Source organism: Leishmania donovani, chromosome 23 (genome assembly GCF_000227135.1).
Source record: "Leishmania donovani BPK282A1 complete genome, chromosome 23".
NCBI classification, from domain to species: Eukaryota; Euglenozoa; class Kinetoplastea; order Trypanosomatida; family Trypanosomatidae; genus Leishmania; species Leishmania donovani.
Genome location: NC_018250.1, coordinates 231,501 through 251,855, shown reverse-complemented (window position 1 = coordinate 251,855; position 20,355 = coordinate 231,501). Strand labels below are relative to the sequence as shown.

The window sequence follows — 20,355 nt, the reverse complement described above, 5'->3', positions numbered from 1 at the left end:
ACTTGGGTGTGTCTGTGATCATTGTGGATTGGAACACGTGGACAAGGTGGGCAAGCCTGCAACATGAGCAATGCCGGAAGCACCGGCACCAACTCTATGGATTACCGATTTGGTCGTACTGCTCTCCGATGCCGGGCCGGCGTCCCCCTATTACCCGCCCGACAGACGCCGCCGCTGGTGCCGCTCGAGCAGGGCTCTGAGCGCGGCCCGCTTGGATGGCGGCGTGCAGCGCACGCGCGACGAAGGGATGCGGAAGGACGAGACGAGCCCGTCAGACACACGACCCGATACGACGGCAGGACGGTGCGCGCTAGACGACCAGGGGTTGGCCGCAGCGCGACCGCGGGGGGTGGACTGTGGCTGTGTAGGCGCATGCTTTGGCTGGCTTGTCTGTGACAGTAATAGCCACGCCGAGGCCCTCCCCTACCCACCTGCCGTAGAGAGCAACAAAAAATCCCGTTGGTTCTCCCTTCCACCTTTCCTCCATCCTGGTCTCCTCTTTCTACGTTTTTTTTTTCGTTTTTTTTTTTCGAGGGGCATGGTTCGCCCGCGCCCATGCTGTGCTTTTTGTGTGGGCAGCCACACATGGCTGCCCAAACATTGCCCAGCAACTTGAGCTTCACTGAAGAGAGCAGCAACCTCACAGAGAAGGTCCTGCTTACACCGCTCTCCCCAACACGTGCTCGCCAGGCATACAACAACAGCAAAACATCAAGGTAACCAAAAAGAAGGACAGCAGTCCTCACACCCCCACACACCCCTCCTGGTCGGTCTCGGTCAAGCATTTTCTATACCCTCGCCAAAATGTTTCTTTCCTGCATCAACTACTATGTGGACAAGAACTGCAATTTCGGTGTCGTCAGCGCTGTGCTGCTTGTGAATGTGTACGTGCTGCAGTACCTCCCCGGAACTGTCGTGGTCCCCTTCTTGACTCTGTGCGCCTGCATCACGGCCGGGGTCAGCAAGGGACTGAAGCGCATCATCAAGCAGCCCAGGCCGCCTGGAGCTCCGAAGGCGAGCCCTGGTATGCCGAGCAACCACGCTACAAGCTTATCGTTCTTGTCCGTGGTGACGGTCTATGTCCTGCAGCGCTATGCGTCCAGCACTGCCGTCGTTGGTGGCGCGAATCAGACACTCTTCCACACACCGCCTCTGCCTTCTCTGCCGCTGCCGTGTGTAAGGCCGCTGCAGGTGCTGATTGCGGTGTACAGTGTGTATGCGACAGGCTTGCGGGTCGCTCAAGGCCATCACACGGTAGCGCAAGTCACTGCGGGATACCTGTTGGGATCCACCCTCGCCATTTTGTCCTTGGCGGCGAACCACAGCGGCTACACTGGCACTCGGTTTGGTGGTCGCGTGGATGAGTTGCCTCTGCCAGAGAAGGTAATTATGCTTTTTGCTAGCGTTGCGATCTCTGCGATGGCAATGCGTTCCATCGTTCGTGGCTCACACGTTTCCCGCGTCGCGCGCACCAGCGCCCCCGTCATGAAAGGTGTCGAAGAGGGAGGAAAGTGAGGGGACCGGGATTTCTCAACGTGAATCATCGCAGATGAACAAGCAGAGAAGGTGGCGCCTGCCAAGCAAACAGCCACGAAAAGGAGGACCAAATAAAATTACGAAATAACGGGTAGCACCGCCTGCTCTCTCCCCTGCCATGATTCTTTCTCTCGTTGTCCTATGCCTGAATTCACACCGCTTGGACTTCTTATTATTGTTATTTTTTTTCCCTTTTTCGGGACTTTCCGAATTTCATTTTTCCCTCTCTTTCTCCCCCTCCGCCGTTTTTTCGTTATTTACGTCGTTTCGTTTTCTGTGTGTCTCTGTCTATGTCTCTCTTCCTCTGTGTGTGTGTGCGTGTCTGCGTGTGTGTGTGAGAGGCTGTCTCACACGGCTTGCTCAAAAACGAAGAAACGAGAAACAAACCAAACGAACAACAAGAACAAAGAAAGAAGGCAGGTTGTTTTTTTTTTTCGAGTCCCCCACCATTTTTTTTAGTTCATGGCCTGTGTGTATACATACACACACATATATATATATGTATATACATATGGTATCGTTTACATTGAATCCCCTCTACAAGCAGAAAATATTTAACGGAAAACAACAACAACAAAAGCAAGGTGGCGGTGGTAGTGGTAGTGGCCTAGCAGTTGAACGCAGGAAAACGACAGCGATGTGAAAAAAAGGGGGAATTTTCTTTCATTGTGCGTTTTTTCTTCCCTTCCCCCCCCTTCCTTACTTTTATTCTTTTTAGTTGTCTCTCGTTCCTCTTTTTCTTCCCCTCTTTCATAAGGCTCGCTGAGTCGCCTTCCTTCTTGTTTTTTTGTCTTCTCTCTCCACACCCGCACACTCTCTTCCGCCCTTCTCCCCCTCATCCCTTCATCGAAATATCACGCTCCGACGCATTCCTGCTGACTGAGCAGCACTGCTGGACTGCTGCGCGGGCGTTTGTTTTTGTGAGCGCCCAGGTGAGGATGCGAGCCATGAGGAGGAAGAGATGAGATGAGGGGTGCATCGAGGTTGAAGCATACTCAAGCACAGACACACATGACAACAACAATACGGATGGATGCGCAGCAAGTGCAAGGGAGCCACAAGCGCGCAGAAGTAGCTTCGGTCCGCCACTTCTTCCCCATCCCCGAGAGCTGCCTCCATTTGTATGGCACACTTGCATGCTGATCCTGTGCGATCCTGCGGGGGGGGGGTAGGGCTGTTGCACAACGTCAATTGGCGCGAGTGTGCTGGGCTGCCCATGGAAGGAACTCCCAGCACCTCGTTTCCTTGTTTCTTTTACCGTTATCTCCACTACTTTCCTCTTTTCCCTTTACCTCCTCCTCGTCTTTCTCTCTCCTGCCCCACCGTCGACGACAGTGCGCTCTCATGCATCGCAAAGCCGATTGAGCAAGCATATGAGCTCACGCGTTGTTGTTTCGTTATTTTTTTTCAATCAGCACCACTAACCGCATCTCCTCCGTCTTAGGTGGTTTTGCGGCCTTATGGGTGTTGAAGGGTGTCGATACCTCTATCGAGGCGCACAGCTGAGTAGCAGCAACATCTGCGCTCCACATCTTTCTACGCTTTCATTTTTTCTCACCCTTTCCATGACCTCCTTCGGTGTGTGCGGCGCTGTGTCTCGCCGTCGTCATTGTCTCTCTCTCTCGTCTTCTTAGCTTCTTTTTGCCTCTACGCATCCCTCTTCCCTTGTCGCCACTGCACAGTGGGACGGTTTGCCCTTGTGCATAATGTGTCGGCTTCTGTAGGATTGCGACATGCGTGCGCCAACTCGTGGATCGGTCGAATGCCGCACGGGCATGCCCACAGGAAGTCGAAAGAAGGAGATGACCGGTTCCTAGTATGGAGCACCAAGAAGAGCGGCACAAACACACATAAGAAAAAAGGGAAAAGAAGGAAAACCCAAAGAAGCACACAAAAAAGTGCCGTCGCCCCTATCATACCCATGCATGTGCCATATGCCGTCGTACATGCGAATCACGAACGGTCGCGCAACTGCACCACAGAGGAAAATCACGCCAGGTATATATATATATATATATACATGCATGCTCGTTGTCGCCGTTAGCCGCTGCTCTCTTCTGTGTCTCTCTTTTTTTTCGTCTCTCGTGATTTAGGGTGTCCGTGTGCGTGTGTGTGTGTTGCCTCCTGTAGGGCAGAGGAGGAGGGGGGAGGGTCGCAGCTGCTTCTTTCGGGCGGCTTCCGGACGCGGCGCACGGGCATATATGTGCGTGCGCAGGGTGACTGCTCTCTTCCCCCCCTTCTCCTGGGAAGGATGTTGACCGACTTTTGTTACCTTGTCTGTGAGCGCAAGTCCGTCCCACCCTGTGACCAGGCCCTGGCCGTGTCAGCCACCGGGTGTCACAAGCGATGGATAAGGGAAAGGCGGACCTTGCGCTTTCGGTGAAGCCATCAAGACGGTTAAACAGCGATTCCGTAAGGGCGGAGCACAGATGTCAGCCTCCCAGTCTACCTGGCGACGTCCGACACATCTCATCACATCGCATATGACAGGCTAGGAAAGCGGGGACGGGCCCCCGCATCTCAATAAATTGCCTTCGTCTCCTTCTTGACCACACGCTCCCACCTCCCTCCTTCCCTGAGTGTGTGTGATTGCACGCTCGCGAGGGCAGGAAGCACTCATGTAAAAGATGGCAAGAGGAGGAGATGGCATATGTCAGCGTAGAGAGAAAAAAGAAACATACGCGATGAAGGGCAAACAACAACAACAAAAAAAACAGACCAACCACGACGAGAATCACCGCTTCTACAACGTCTACGGCTAGCTCCCTTGCCCCTGAAACTGTTGCTGCCTCCTCTGCTGCCCACTGCGGCCGTGCGGACGGTACCCTTGGTACGGTTGATGTGCTGCTTATGGCAGGCCTGTGTACGCACGTGAGCCACTGTCATCTTTTCCTCTATCGCCTTCTCCATTCTTATCGGCTTCTTTTCTTCCTTCTTTTTTGCTCTGCTGCACAGCGCAACGGCAACGAGGAGACAGGCGAGTGCAACGTGCGTTAGCGGCACAAGGGAGGAGAGGCCCCTTGCCACGCCTTGTTGACTATCGGAAGGCTGCTGAACTCAGCAGCAGGGTGCGGTGAGGAGAAGCAGGTGCGCCAACGGGACATATGCTTGTGCTGTGTCGTCCTCTCCTGCTGCTGCACCGAGGCGGAGGGGCACTTCGGCCCACCGACCTGGTGCGGTGCACCTTTCAGCCGAACCTCACCTCCCTCACGAACCAGGTGAACCGCAACGAGCACTTCCTCAAGTTCGGCAACAAGAACATCCCAATGGGCGTTCCGCGGGTGTCACGGCGCGACGTGAGGCCCATCTCCATTCTGCACGAAACGCCACACCTGCTTGTCGCTGGCCGCAACTACGCTAACGGCTTTGCAGGAAACCAATTTCTGCTAGTGCAGAAGGAGAGGAAGGAGTGTATCTTCGTCGACGCGGCGGATGACTGGCCGGATGACTGGGTCTCCTTCATCGCCACCTCCGGCTTACGCCCGACGCACTTCTTTCTCACGCACTGCCACGTTGACTGCATCGTCAACCTCAACGCATTCCTGGCTGTCATGGAGCACCACTTCCACGTGCGGCTAGGGCTCATGTGGTGCCCGGCGGAGCAGTCGTGGGTGGACGTCTTTCCGCGTGCTTGCGAGCGGTACGGCCGCATTGAGGAGATGCGGCAACCTCTCCCAATGCTGCAAAACAGCCTGTATAGCCATTATACCTACGCACATCAGCTTGGTCAGCGTCAGCGCGTCCTGAACGAGGCAGCTGCTGCAACGGAGGGCGGAGAGGACGGCGCTGACACGGTGGCTGGTGGACGCGGTTCCTCATCACCGCGTGCACCGCCACGGCAGCTGGTTCGTTCAAGCGACATCCTTCTCTCAAGCGCCACGAACCGCTCCACCTCCTTTTACGACTTTGGCCCTCACTCGGTGCTGCACTACGTCTTTACGCCCGGCCACTCACCCGGGCACATGATGCTGGCCCTCCCACGTGAGCGGCTGCTTTTCACTGGCGACGTCCTCTTCTACAATGCCGTTGGCCGCGTTGACCTGCCGTGGGGATCAGGGGAGCGGCTGGCTGAGAGCCTGCTGACATTGGAGGGGTATCCAGACAACACCGTGCTGCTGCCTGGTCACGGCCGTCTCACCACTCTGGGGCGAGAGCGACGAGAGAACCGCGCCCTACGTGCTCTGTACGAGCGCCGCGCCGCTGGAGATCAGCAGGTGTCTGTTGGCTACAACACCGGATATCTGTGAGCGCGTCTTCATATACGGGCACCCTCTTGGTATGCCGGTCCTGCAAGTCGCACTGGCGCTCTTGTGCTTGTATCGTTTAGTGGCTTCGTAGAGGCTCAAGAGCATGTTGCGCTCCTATACAAGACGTTCTCAGCGCGGGTATTTTTTTTTCACATAAGCACGCGCATAAACCCGAATGGCCGAGGGCGGTTCACGAAGTGGAGTCACTGGAGACGCCCGAGGGGAGCAACCCGCCTGCGCGAATGCCCTCGTCACGCACCAAGGCTACGAACTCTGCCACGCAAGCTCATCCAGACCGGCGCACGCGCCTGGGCGAGCTCCAGGGTGCTGCCTTCGTGCCACTTCTATCCTGGCCGAGTAGTGTGTGCACATCATGGAGGCTTTGCTCAAAGGCGGGCACCCTCTTCTCCACGCCCCCTCTACACTTCCGTCCTCTCATGTTCCTCTCTCTCTGCATGCATCTCGCTCTCCTTCTTTTTCGTATGTGGGACCGCACACACCGGCACGCCGGGATCCGCCTTTGCCGAAGAACCGTAAGAAGCACAAAAACTCTTTCAAACATCGATGCCGTCGTGGGTGTGCCCAGAGTGCGAGTACGAGAACGAAGAGGGAGACGCGGCCTGCGCAGCATGCGAGGTGGACTGCCCTAAGGCAGGTCAGGCCGTCGCCGCGGCGGATGACGATGACGCATACGCGCACATTCACGTTGGTGTAATCATGGAGTGCGAAGACGCGCCCAACACGAAGCTGAAGCGCCTGAAGGTCAACGTGGGCCAGGGAGAGCCGATACCCGTTGTGACGGCGGCAACCAATGTCAAACAGGGTGACCACGTCGTCGTGGCCTGCGTCGGGGCCGAGGTCAAGGGCGAGACAGTAACCAAGACCACAGTCAAGGGGTTCCCTTCGCAGGGGATGCTGTGCGACGCGGGCATGCTGGGGTGGGTCGGCGGTGGCGCAGGAGCTGCTGTGACGTTGCCGGAGTCCTTTGCCGCGGGTGCGCGTCCGCCGAGCAGCCGCCCGCGCGGTAACGCTGCGTGAACGCGTGGATAGGGGAAGAAAAAAGGCAGCCACGAGTAACACATCACGCACTCGTTTCGCGCGCGCACGGCGCTGGCGCCGCGACCGCGCGTGTTGTGTGGGTTTGGGCATGTCTGACGGTCGAGCGACTCCTCCAGGTTTCTGCCCCAGCGACGTGGCCGATGCTGACGTACACATGTTCTTAAAAAAAAAACAATCAAAAGGGCTAAAAGAGGCAGCGGCGTGGTTTGTTTGCGGCACATCCTCTCAGCCCCTCCGTCTCTTGTGAGACCCCTCCTCAAGACCCCTTCTTTTTTCCTGATCGGCAACGCAGAAATAATTTGCGGATGAAAGAGGGATGAGGGTATCTTTGTTGCAGCGCATGATTACGGCATCCGCGCCAGGTTTCGCGATGCCATGCATTTGCTGAGCACCTCCACGTTTTTGTTGTTGACCGCTTTCATGGGCTCCGAGCACCGGCTCTTTACTCTCTCTCTTTCTCTCTCTCTCTCTCTCTCGTTGGCCCTCTCGCTCATGCTCGCGCAACGCAGCGTTCAAACAAAGAAAAGCATATCTGCGCTTGCCTTGCGCACAGTCTCGCACAGATGCTGCAGCCCTTTTGGCCGTTCTGTGCTTTGTTGTGGTGCGGGGGAAAGGCGGACGCCGATGCGGTGCGCGGCCGACTCAGCGCATCTGAACCCTCTTTATCCGTCGCATCACGCGTTGATGCAAGACCCCTGTTTACCCACCGATCTCGCCGTTTTCCTTGTTACTCTCTTTCCACATCCGCATGGGCATACTTCACTGAAATTCGGCGATACGCCATCCACTGAGAAGGGACGACCCGAACCGCAAAAAAGGCAGCTAAGAGGACAACGCGCACTTTTCTCCTCCGCAGTGTTTTCATATTCAAGGACTGCCTTTCTTTCGCCTCCTCTTTCTCCCTCTCCCTGCCTCACTCTTTCTCTCCATGTATGCGTGTGCTCGCCTGCATGTGCAGCGGGTTTCTGTATCGGAGCAACCCGAACTCACGCCTCGACGCCTCCCTCCTTTTCCTGGACTCTTACTGGGCCTCGCTCTCCAGCTCGTCCTCGGAACGATGTCTTCCTATTTTCTGTGCACGCGTGCGTGTGCGTTTCCGAACGTACGCAGAACCGTACAAACCGAGTAACAAACAACCCCGAAACAAAAACGTTCAGCAAAGAGGGCACGAGGAAGCACCAGCACCAGCACCAGCAGCGGCGGCGGCAGGAGCATCGCCCATGTAATGATCCTCCAAGCTGTGCTGTCCTATCGCTGAATCGTACCCGGATTCGCCCGCTTGTTTGCTTGCTCTTTGCTCCGTTCATGTTTATCCTTCTTTCTATATTTCTTCGTGTTTGTGTCGCAGTCATCACAACTCTCAGGCTTTTGTTCGTGGTGCACCATCGTCAGCATCACCACCATCACCACGGCATCCCTCAGCGCTGTTCGACTTTCTCTCTCTGTCGATCCATCGGTCTCTGTATGTACGCTCGTACGGATGGGGTGTCTTGTTTGTGGAGCTTCTCAGCTCCGTGATGACAAGCTCCGACACACTAGAAGAAAGACGCAGCCCTTGACGGACTCTGGGCCCCAGCGTACGCTTCCCTAGTTGATAGTTTGGTTTTCTCTTTTTTCCCCCTTGTCATGCGCGCGTATGCAGGTGTCGCGGTTGCTGCTTCTGGTGCCTTCGATGCGCTCACCATTGACCCGCCCAAGGCGCGCGCGTTCTCCGCTTCGCGCCTCTGCTGTTGTCTAACATCCTTATCGGTTTCTCATTATTTTTTTTTTTCTTTTAGGAAGGCCATCTGTTGTCTTCTCATCTTTCTTTCCCTCCTGAGCTTCTCCGTCGTCTCTTCCTGGCCGCGCTGTGGGGAGGCCCGGCAGCTCCTCCTTATCCCCTGCTCATGCCGAGCCGCCTCCTGTCGCGACACAGTCAAGCGCCTACGACATAGCGAGGCCAGAGCGATGTATCGTTGCTGATGCCGGTGGTGAGGTCCTGGAGGGCGTTGCGCCTGAGCGACCTGCGACAGCGAGCACGCTTGTGCCATACATGCGGTTAGGCGAAGCGTAAGCGTGACTTGAACGTATGCCACCCCCCGGCCCTTGCTGCTGTTGCTGGTGTGGTGGCGAGCCTGAGCGCCACCGCGAGGGGGATGTGCGAGGTGGCGACCTGCATGATGGCAGTTGCTGCGAAGCGATCTGCGAGGCGTGTGGGCAAAGCTGGAGGTTGGGGCCGTGCTCGGATGGCCGAGTCGGCGCATCGCTGTAACGCACGCGCGTGTCTAGCGCTGCTTCGCACACACACGATGTTGAGCCTTCGGCCGGCTGGAGTGCAGTCCAGTTTAGCTCGTGTTGTATGGACGACAGTGGACTCAAATCGACAAAAAAGGCTTCTTGGGTGTCGTGCAAGTGCAGTAGCATTATTGCTGTGCACACTCCTCCTTCCACGCCTCCCTCCCTCTCTCTCCCTCTTTCCTTTCTGCTCGCTTCTGGGCTACCTCAGGTGCTCCTCAGACAACGCATCTCCTTCTTACATCCTTGTGCGCCCCTCAAGAGCGACAGTCACGCCGTCACTCACAAAAAGGGGCACCCACAACCGCTTCGGGCTTTCAACCCCCTCCCCATTTTCGTCTGTATACTCGCTTGTGCACCCCCCCCCTTGCCTCGTCACTCGCTCTTCCTCTGTCTCTCTAGCGTGGCCGACACTGTATTCTTTTCCTGCTGGTAGATTCGTTTCTTTCTGCTGTCGGCTCAGGCGTTGACTCTACCTTGTGCAAGTCGGTGTGGGCGTGGCCTGCATCTGGTGCACTGTCCTCTGCAATCGCGTATGCCTGTGTGCTCTCAGTGCGGTGAGACTGGCGTTTTTTATGGTTGTCGTTTTTTGCATGGGCGCTTGTTTTTTTCCTCTTCGTCGCTTCGTTCCTTGCTGTGCTCGTGGGCATCGCTGCCACCTTACCCGGGCACACTCACTGCCGTCTTCGCTGCTAGTTGGGGGTGGCGAGGGACCGACTGCCACGCCAAGCACCTCTCTTGTGTTGTCTTCCTCTCTGTGTAAGTGCGCTTGATAAGTTCGCGGTCACGCGCGGTGGTCGCCGTTGTAAAGAAAGAACAGGGGACGACGAACTCGGACGAGAAAGGTAGCGCGACAGTGCCGGGAGATACACGCCGCGTGCCAAGCAGCACCCACCGCTGCGGAGAAACAAAAAAAAACGTCTCGAAACACGCAAGGGGAGAACGAGCAGGCGCACAGTCGGTCATCGCTCGCTTGAATCCACGTCTGCAGACGCTGTCTATCCCTTCACGAAGCTACCACAACCGGCACCGATGAATGACACGTCGTTTTTGTCTGGTTTGTCCAGCATCGGTGAGGCCATTGGCGAGACAGCCTATGGCCGATGCATCTCTATCTTCGTCATCAGCTGCGAGCCCTCGCTCGATGAGTTAGCGGTGCGCCTTGGTGGGCCTGGGTGCCCGTGGGAGACGGTTCAGCTGCCTATGCGGCAGCCGGTTGTCCTGCACCGCCACCCAGGCGCCCGCGTAGCGCGTCGCGCGACCGAGCTCGCGTTCGCCACGAAGTCGTATGTCGAGAGCCTCACATCGGACGTGGACGACCTGCATCCGACTGGGGGCATGGCGGCCATGGATATACTCACCAGCACTGCCATTAGCGCCGCCGCCTCGACGCTGACGACATCTGCTGGGTCCGCTGCGGCAGTTGGCGGCCCAGTGACGGAGCTCACCGCTGCTACAGACACGCTGAATGCCACCCCCGATGCGGAGGGCAACCGCGGCGCCTCACAACCGTCGCTGCACGTCTGCTTCCATTGGGCGATTGGAGAGGTGCTGCCAGAATTCGATCCGCCGGCGGCAGACGCGACAAAGAATGGAGAAGGCGATGACGCAGTGTGCAGGGAAAAGGCGCATGACAGGGAAGATGGAAAGAGTGGAAGCTATGATGGTCGCAAAGGCGGCGGGGAGGTGCACTACAGCAGCAACGGTGTGGAGACGAACAGCGAGGCGCCTGCTACTACGGCACCGGCGGCCGAAACGGCAGCTGCCACCGCGCATGAAGAGGCGATGACGGAGGCTCAAGGTGGCCACGGCGAAGAGGCCGCGGCCGGAGTCGCAGCGCGGTTCAACCCGCCTCTCTGTGTGAACCCCCTCTCTGCCTATGGCGATACTTTGGTTTCAGAAGTGATGCGGACAGCAGACGACGACAGAGGCGGCGACGTACTCACGCCGCAGAAGGATGGGTACTCTGCGGCCATCTCCGGCGCTCTCTCGTCGCCCCCTCGCAGCAAAACGCCGCGTCGCCAGCGCCCCCAAAACTATCGATCGAGTATCATTCACATGGAGATGACTCCAGTTATGGCGTCACCGTCAAAGGAAGCAGGCGGGCACGGTGCGACGACGGAGAGCCTCGTGAAGATGAGCGAGGATAACGACGAGGACGAGGACAACGTGGCGCCAGTGGTGATGCACTTTCCTCCGCCACCGCCGGCGACAGGGACGGCACGGCCTCCAGTTGTCCATTCAGAACCACAGGAGGTGGCACTGGACACCAACATTATGGCGCCCGTTCGACTCAGCAACGAAGCCGAACGCTTATGCAATACCGTATTCACACCACTCTCCTTTAATAACGAGACGGAGGGCACGCTGGTCCACCAACGGCGGGCGGCGCCGGCGTCCGAAGAGCAACACAACACCGCAGCAGCCGTAAAGGCGCCTGCGCCGCCACATCCAACGGCAAACAACCTGTTCGAGGGGGCCGATAGCGGCGCTCTTATCGTGATGGTGGGGGTTGTAGCCATCTACAGCACCAGCGGCACAGCGGACCCGCATCGCGTTGTCTCTGTTGAGGTCTCGGCCACAACAGCTGACAAAGAGGGGACAATGCACCACCCTGACTCGCACACGTCCGCTCTCTCGTTCCGCACCACGCCGGCCCTGCGAGGCCTCGCGGCGGTGGTACCGCAAGTGAGCAGTCCCGTTCTGTTGCTATCCCGGTATCCGAATGATGCGAGTCGCGCCGCTGGCGACGACGACAGAGGCGTTGCCAATACAGGCCCTGCTGTACCGCCTGCTCTGCATGCAACCTGCATCCTCACAGAGAACGTGGCATCTATGGAAGGGGGAACTGCGGGTAGCTGCACATCAACGACGCTGTGGACGAGCGTGGCCGACGTAGCACCTAGGCACGGATCGTTGTTGCTGTCGGCGTCCTCTCCGGCACCCGCGCCACAGATGAGCCACGAGGTGCGCTTCACTGGTGCCAACGGCGATGTGGTCCTCACGCTGTGGACGTATATGACCGTGAGCGCGTATCGGGACGCGGTGCTGAACCTGCGCTCTCGTGCCACGGAGAGCAGCGCGCAGCCCGTTCTGCAGATGCTACTCATCGATGAGTCGCCGTCGAGGACGACAAAAACAAAAACGTCGAGCTGCCGAAACCCATCAACGGCCACCGTGTGGGTGAGCTCGCCGTCATCATCCCACTCGGCACGCGCCGACGGCATCGCGCACCGCGTCGTCACTGTGAGTTCGGCGTACGACATCGTGCAGCAGCCGGTCAACGTACCAGTGCGCGGCCCGCTCGTCTACGTGGCGGTGCAGCCTTCCACATCCGCGTCTGCTGCATCGGATGCGCAGCCTATTTTTTTGCACATGTTCTCCGACGCGTGGACGCGCTTGGCTGCACCCTCGCGCGCTGGCGGCACCCGCGCCGCCTCTTCCACCTCTGCTACGGCGGTCTTGTACTACCGCTTGGTCAATGCCTCGACTGCCGCCGCCGCTGCGGAGTCGTCGTCGTTACCCGCGCCGCTTCGCGAACGACCCAGAGCGTCCAGCAAGACCAACAAGAATGCCGAGCTGCGCGAGGTTACCATCATGATCAACCCACCAGCGACATTTCTTTCAGCGTTGCCACCCTCGACTGGCAGCCATATAAACACCGGCGTATCGACCGCCGCCGACCAGTCCGACGCAGCTTTCCGACCAGCCTCAGCGTGGAATCTGGCTCTCTGCCACGCTGTGACGCACGCCGTTCTCGCAGAAGCCTCCCCGGAAACAGGTGTTCTTGTCTACCACGGCTTTCTTCCCGTACTGAGTGACAGACGCAGAGCGTCTGGAAAGTGTGAAGCTCTGGGTGCAGCGGGTACCGCCAACGCCGACACCCCTCCCGTGGGCGAGGAGGCCCTTCCTCCATATGAGGTAACTCTGGTTCCCGCCGCCGGCTTGCCAAAGACGGGCGATGGAGCGAGTCCTCCGCTGAAGCCGGCAGCGGGAACAATGCGACCCATTACCACCACATCCCCTGCACGCGCCACCCCAGCAAACCGTGGCAGCGGTCTTGCTTCGCAGGGAGTCGCAAAGGCAGCGAGCCCCAACGCGTGGTCGGGGGCCGTGTGGTTCTCTTCCTCCGCGCTGTACTCCGCCGCATCCACCGGCGCGCACTGGAAGACGTCCATCTGTGTATCGTCGGCACCGGCGCTTCTGTCAGCGACGACGTTAATGCTACGCTCACCCTCTGCGGCCCTAGGAGCCCAGCTTGAGGTAACGTGCGCCGTTCGCTCCCACACACTCGACACCGACTCGGCTGTGTTTTGCCTACGCTCGTTGCGCCTGGTACCGTCTTCGGTGGCCGGCGGAGCGCAGGGGCCGCAGACGGCTGCTTCGCCGTTGCCTCTGTCGCAGGTGCAGCTGTGGTTCACTACGAGCGGCGGCAGCGCAGAAGAGGTGCGCGCTGCCTGGGGTGTGGCGGGTGCGCCCTCAGCGAAGGAGCTGCAACACGCGTGGGCGCCAGCGGTGCCTGCGTCTAGCAGCTGCTGCACACCCGCCCTATGCGTTGATGCGGACGGTCAGTTGGCGTCTACTGGCCCGCCAGTTCTACTTTCAACGACCAACGCACGTGCCCGGTTGTGCGTGGCGCTAACCACTGCAGCGGAGACGACGGCAGTGTCAGACGGCACGGCCGATGCGCGAGCACTACGACACTGTGTTGCGACGGTGCGCAAGAGTGTGATTCATCGCTACAAGGCTCACGCATCGTCGAGGGCTGAGCAAGGCAGCGATGAAGCCGATAATCAGCGACAAGCGCAGCCGCAGCTGACGGAGGAGCAGATGGCGGAGGTCTTTGTGCAGTGCGTCAACGCCGTCGCTATGGGTGTCGACAACTACGCGGAAGTGGATCTGAGCCCCTCCCTTGTGGCGGCGAGCGAGCGACCCGGGAGGACGCGGCACCGGCTTCTCATTAGCTTTGTCAGCGGTGCTATCCGCATGAGTCATCATGTGGTGCTTGAGCTTCAGGGCCAGTGGATCAAGATGCCGCGCCGGGTGACGGTGGTGTCGGAAAACTACACGCCGTCACCACGGCTGTGGGCCTTGCGGCGCAGCTGCATTGTACGGCACCCAGACCCGCTACATCGAGCCGTATGCAGCCGTGTTGGCGTTTCGGATGGAGTTCGACTGGCGCAGAAGGTGCTGGAGGCGTACATGGGCTACGATGTGGCAGTGCAAAGTGTGCCGCTCGACTACACAGATCCGTCCGAGCACGCCGTGCAGACGCTGCTGCCGGGGCTGCTGTACGACAAGCTCGTTGTGCAGGTGAAGCAGAAGGAGGCGCGGCTGCAGCCGTACTGCGAGGTCATTCGCATTCTATCCTCTGGAATGCTGGCCGCGTCGCTACGACGAGGGGGCCACGCTGCAGCAGCGTTAGAGAAGACTGCCAGCGACCATGACGACATGGCGTTCGAGGAAACCACGGCGCTGCTGGAGCACATCTTCGGCCCAGCTGGGCTTGCCCACGCTGCCTACGTATCTGGGGCGTCGCGCAAGGTGGCCATCGTGCATTTTTTCTTCGGTGACGCCTACACGACTCGCACCGTGCTGAATGTGTCCTGCACGGTGTCTGTCGATGCCATGGGTGCAGTTCCAAACGTCCCAACGCAGCCCTGCGGCGACGGCCATAGCCCTCTGCCACCCTCTCCAGGCGGATCTGTGCCATCGATAAAGAAAGCCACGTCTTGCAGCACCGCGTTTTCGTCATCTTCCTTGCAGGTGCTGTGCGACAGTCTGATCCGCACTTCGACACTCTGCAGCTTTCTTCCAGTGAGCTCCTTGGTGCACGCGTTCCCTGGTGAAAGCCGCCATCGCTATCCGTCAGAGCTCACGTGGTACCACGGTAGTCTCAACATCACGAGCGAGGAGGAACAGCGGCGGCGCGAGGAAGGTGAGGCGGCATGGAGGCGCGGACTGACTGAGCAGCGGCTTGGCGTGTATATAAAGCCGGGCCCACTTGTCGTGTCCGCCATCACGCAGCATCCGTGCGACTGTCTGCCCCTGTTGGTGGAGCCGTCGCTGACACGGTGTGCAGACGGGCAGCACTACATCGTCTTCGGCGGCCTCTCAGCGACCGCAAGGACTGCCTCGTCCAGTGTGTACGCGTTCGACGACACCGCGCAGACGTGGAAGCCGCTGCGCGCGCGGCTCAGCAGTCGCGGCATGGCCTCCTCTTCCACCCCTGCGGCGGTGCCGCCGCCTCGCTACGGCCACACGGCCGTGTACCGCCCCGCTGATGCTGCCGTCTACATTTTTGGCGGCCGTGGCCGCAGCGGCGATGCTGAGGCAGAGCCGATGAGTGACTCCCAGCCCAGGGACGACGCTGGTGGTGCTTCTGCGTTGGTGTATAGCGATGTGTGGAGGTTGTCGTGGGACGCGAACGCGGGCACGGTGGCGGCGACAGAGCTGCACTGCACCTGGGCCGACAAACCTTCCCGTGACACTGGGGGTAGTGAGAATCGCATCTCCTCGATGCTGACCGGTGACTTCGAGGGTGGACTTGCTCGCTGGCGCCATGCGGCGGTGCTGCACAACGACTACATCGTGGTGATCGGCGGCCAGTCCAGCAGCGGCGCCTGCTGCTCGTGTGCGGAGGTATTGTATCTCGACATTGGCACGCAAGAGTGGGCTGCACGCCGCAGTTTCGGCACCGAGGTGCCGTGTCCGCGGTACGGGCTTGCCGCGACCCTCGTGAGCGGAGGGTCCGCTCTCTACATCTTTGGCGGGTGGGGGCACGAGCAGAGCAAGGCTGGAAAGCTGCACAGCGCGGCGCACTCCGGCAGCGACGCAAACGGTGCCGCAGCACGCAAAGATGAGGAGCAAAGTGCGGTGGCCTTGTCGGACTTTTTCAAGCTCGACCTCATCACGCGCATGTGGAGCCGCGTGGAGCCGAACGGCACCGTGCGACCGCCAGCGCTGGAACTTGCCGACATGACCTCGTGCATCATGGATGACTGTCCCGTGATCCTGCTTGTTGGCGGCCGCACCAGCAGTGCCGTGGTGGCGACGCCGACAGCAGAACAGGCAGCCGCTTCGCCGCTGATGGTGTTTCTCTTCTCCACGGCGACACTCTTTTGGCGCATCGTGCGCATGGACTGCACCCCGGTTGCGACACGCTTTGGGCTGCGGGCGGTGGCGTCGGCAGCCTCGGCCAAGGCTCCGGGGCTGAGGAACACAATGAAGAATGCGCAACGGGCACATTCGTCGTGCGCGCGCCGTTCACTTCCATTGCGCGGGCCGCGTATTGGCAGTATTCTTATCGTCGGCGGGCTGCCGCTTGAGGAGGCAGAAATCGCGCAAACAGCACCGGCCATCTCGATGCTTCTTGCCGCCGGTAATGGAAGCGCTGCCGCTAGCCGCCGTGCCGCCAGCGTGTCCCGTGGGATGGGAGAGTCTGTGCCCTCGAAGCAAGGGTTTCTCACACCAGGCCCGCCGCCAGTGCCCCGCAGTACTGCGATGGGCCGGCCAATGACCGGCCCGGCACGAACGACATCACGCGGGCAGCACCCGCCGCCGTCGGGTCACCGTAGGGCGCCAGCCATCGCATCCGGGTGGCTGCAGACATCCCAGAGCATGCGTGCAAGCGGCGACGGGAGGTACGAGCATTCTAGGGCGGCGGGGGTACTTGCGCTGCCGACGACTTCGGCCGTTGCCATCCGCCAGTTGACGGAGCGACTTCACGGCCCTGCCTCAGTGTTGGGGCAAGCCACCACCGCGGCAACGCCCGCGGGCCCTCATCACCCGTCGTGCTACAGCACACTGACGCCCTCGCAGCAGCGCCGACTTGTTCGGCGATTGTACACGCAAAGCATCGAAATCCGCGCTGTCCATCGCCAGCAGCTGCAGAACGAGGTGAACCAGGAGCGCGCCACGCCTGCCTTCCGCACTATCAGGAGCCGCAGATGCTCCCCTGGCGCTGGTCGTAGCTCCATGCCTGCCGGGGAGTCCACAGCGCCGCTGCACCGCCCGCCCTATGGCGCTGCCGCGACAGTGGACGAGGGGTCGTCGCCTTCAGCAACCCGGGACACGATTGAAGCCAACGGCAGCGGCGGCGCTTTCATTCACGGCGGCCCGATCGCAGGCGTTTCACTTGCTGGCCGCGACTTGCAGGACGCCTTCCTCGTGCGTGGCAGCAGGAGCAGTAGTCTGACAACGTCCAGCAGCAGCAACAGTCGCATGTCTAGCCGCAGTGAATCAGAGTGGGACGCTGAGGTTGTGGGGCCGCAGCCGGTGGATGCCTCTTCCACGGCTCTGTCGGGCGAGGGTGACGGCTCAGACAGCAAGTATGCAAAGCACGTCGAGAAGGTAGATGCGGGCGCTAAGGTGTCTGAAGCCGAGTCAGCTGCGCCCGAGCCGGACGATGCGATCGCGGGCATTGCTGCGACGCTGCATTGCGACGACGCGAAAACCTCCTCAGAAGACGAGGGGTCGGCAGTGACAGAGAAAAAGTCCGAAAAGAGCGAGTCTTGCAAGGAAAACGACGACCACTTCGAGGTTGCGTCTTCGGATGGCTCTTCGGCGGTGCGACAGTGGCGAAATGCCGTGGCGCCGACCGCGGCGAACCCAGTGCCGATCTCGATGCCGGTGCATGTTCCGGCGGCTGACATGGAGAGCGAGGAGGTGAAGGTGGGCGACGAGAAGGACGACGCTTCCGTCGCCACGTCTGGCCCGCCGCAGGCGGATGAGGTGGCCCCAGCGGCAGAAGTGGAGGAAGAGGAACCGCACAAGATCGAGCAGCAAGCGCCTCACGAGCCTGCTACGCCACCACCAGCGTCACAGTCGTCGTCGAAGTCCCTTTCGCTCCCGCCAGCGGCGCTGGCGGCGAGCGAGAAAGCGGTCGCTGGTGATGAGGCCGCCGCCGCGGCGCTGTGCCTACCTGATGACAGCAGCGCTGTCGCATCGCCGCTTCCATCCATCCACAGCATCCCTGCTGTCGATCACGACGACAAGATCGACAGAGATGGTGCCAGCGACGACCCCGAGGAGGATGTCGTTACCCCGTCGACGCCGCCGCTTGAGGTGCGGGGCAAAGAAAACGAGGCGCAGCCGAAGGAGAAGAATGACGACTACGCTGACACCGACGACGACTGGGAAAGCATGTCGAACGCCGACGAAAACGACGGCCACGCGGGCAGAATCAAGTCGACAAGCAGCGCGGAAAGTCGCTTTTCCATTGGCGAGGCAGCGGAGGAGTTGATTGAGGATCTGACCCCGCCGCCCGCCCCGCGCGAGCACACCACACCACCCTCGTCGTCGTCAGTTCTTTCGTTGCCACCATTAAAGGAGGCACGCACCGTGCCGGAAGTTACCGCTGTGCGTGCAGAGGAGTTGTCGGAAGCAGCGACGGCCTCGTCGGATTCCTCGTCTGTTGAAGATGTGGCAGAGAAGCCTCTCGGTGCCGTCGCTGAAGAAGCTGTTTTTTCCAGCCAAGCGAGGGAGGTCAATGACGTGTTCTCTTCTTTCGCCTCGTCGTTGGCAGACGCTCCCGCAGTCGCTGCACCAGCTGTGGAGGCGCCAGCAGCACCCGTCTCCCCACTGCAGAGCTCCAATGCTGGCGATGAGGACGACAGTAGTGAGGCGGCGCCATCCACGCCTGCGGTGGGGACGTCGCATCTGGCGGCAGCGGAGGAGGACGATAAGGAGGAAGCTGCGTTTGAAGAGCCGCAGCAGGACGCCGATGCTCTAGTGGAGCAGCCGCCCGCAGCGCCGCCTACCCCTTCGAGCACGTCTTTTGCTGCGCTGGATTCGCCCGCCGCGCCGCCTGTGCCTGCCTCCTTCTCCGACAGTCGACAGGATTCAAGGCAATGGGCGGATACTGAAGGCCCCCACGCCACTGCAACACCTCCTGCGGAGGCGATAGAACCCGCCTTAGCGGTTCATGCAGACATCGGCGATGAAAATGCCAGTAGTAAGGCAGAGACGCCTATCGATGAAAGTGAGGCTGCCACGCCTCTTCCGGTGGCGGAGCAGCCAGAGGAGGAGGTCCACTCATCCAACGAGAGCGACAACGAGGCTGCCCTCGCCGCCAATGCCGCGCCGGCCACTGACTGTCAGACAACGTCGTTGTCTGACTCTTCTGAAGTTCTCTCAGAAACGCCGGAGGCACCGGCAGCGGTGCCCGATTCGCATGCCTCTTCAGTTGCCGCTGGAAACGTGTACGACGCTGGCGCGGCTGCAGCATCTCCTCCCACGCATGATGAGGAGGTGGAAGAGACGCAGGATGCCCAGAGGCTGCACGGCGAGAGCGACTTTGGCGGGGAGCCCGGTGTGCAGGACGATGCTGAGGAAAGTGGCTTAGCGATGGCAATGGGACCGTCAGCAGCAGATGTTGACGAAAAGACGCTCGAGGGGTCTTCTGCAACACTGATGCAGTCGCGACATGGGCAGGAGTCGATGGAAGAGGAACAGCGTGTTTCAGCGGCCGCCGCGTCAGTTGCTGAGTCGTCTGTGCACAACGAGGGCGACTCGGGGCTGCGCACGCCAGCTGCTTCGCAGGTGGAGGAGAGCGGGAGCTGCGGTTGGGAGGAGCTGGAGGAAGGCCCAGCCCCGGCCGCGGAATTGTCGGAGGTGGAGGACACCGCAGGTGCAGAGCAGGTGACGAGCGTGTCCATGAGCCCGATGCGCGAGGAGGCTTCAGACAACTGGAGCGAGCTGTCGTCTGTGGAGGAGGAGGAGGCGCTGGTGCAGGAGAGCCGATTTGCGCCAGTATCGGCGGAGCCCTCCAAGGACGAGAAGGATGACGCCGTTCCGCTGTCGGATGAGCTGAACGCCGTGGGGCTGTCTGCTCCCGCCGCCGCCGTGTCGACGTACTCCGATGAGGAGACGCCGGCAACGCAAGTCAACGCATCTCCGGCAACGCAGGCCGCCACGGAGGACGCCTACGAGGAGTTTGGCACGCAGTCTTCAAGTGAAGAGGAGGTGAAGGAGGCGGCTATGGGCCTGAACGACGGTCGCGATCTGCTCGACCGTCGTCGCGGTGTGGAGGCCGCAATACACGATGATGATTTTGACTTTTAGTGTCGAGCAACGTATTCAGTTCTTTGTTTTTGAGTGTTGGCGATCCTGTACATTATAGAGTGATCGGGGGAGGGCCAATCATGGCCCTCGATGGACGGGGATGAATCGCCTGTGTGCCTTTTGTGTGTGTATGTGTGTGCGTGATTCGACGACAATACTGTCTTCGCCCGTGCTC

At 60.0% G+C, this 20,355-nt stretch overlaps 4 protein-coding genes across 4 annotated transcripts; all 4 read left to right on the top strand.

The window, feature by feature from the left end:
- Nucleotides 1–804: 804 nt before the first annotated feature.
- LDBPK_230700 (hypothetical protein) lies at nucleotides 805–1,515 on the top strand (the record flags this gene model as incomplete). Its single annotated transcript, XM_003860923.1, has 1 exon — nucleotides 805–1,515. One exon carries the CDS (start codon nucleotides 805–807, stop codon nucleotides 1,513–1,515), a length of 711 nt encoding a protein of 236 aa, XP_003860971.1.
- Nucleotides 1,516–4,640: 3,125 nt separating this feature from the next.
- On the top strand, nucleotides 4,641–5,783 carry LDBPK_230690 (metallo-beta-lactamase family protein-like protein; the record flags this gene model as incomplete). The annotated part of the gene is made up of 1 exon (XM_003860922.1): nucleotides 4,641–5,783. The coding sequence occupies one exon, from the start codon at nucleotides 4,641–4,643 to the stop codon at nucleotides 5,781–5,783; it is 1,143 nt and encodes a 380-aa protein (XP_003860970.1).
- A 564-nt stretch (nucleotides 5,784–6,347) lies between these two features.
- LDBPK_230680 (hypothetical protein) lies at nucleotides 6,348–6,821 on the top strand (the record flags this gene model as incomplete). Its single annotated transcript, XM_003860921.1, has 1 exon — nucleotides 6,348–6,821. One exon carries the CDS (start codon nucleotides 6,348–6,350, stop codon nucleotides 6,819–6,821), a length of 474 nt encoding a protein of 157 aa, XP_003860969.1.
- A 3,327-nt stretch (nucleotides 6,822–10,148) lies between these two features.
- Nucleotides 10,149–20,180, top strand: LDBPK_230670 (hypothetical protein; the record flags this gene model as incomplete). The annotated part of the gene is made up of 1 exon (XM_003860920.1): nucleotides 10,149–20,180. One exon carries the CDS (start codon nucleotides 10,149–10,151, stop codon nucleotides 20,178–20,180), a length of 10,032 nt encoding a protein of 3,343 aa, XP_003860968.1.
- Nucleotides 20,181–20,355: the final 175 nt, after the last annotated feature.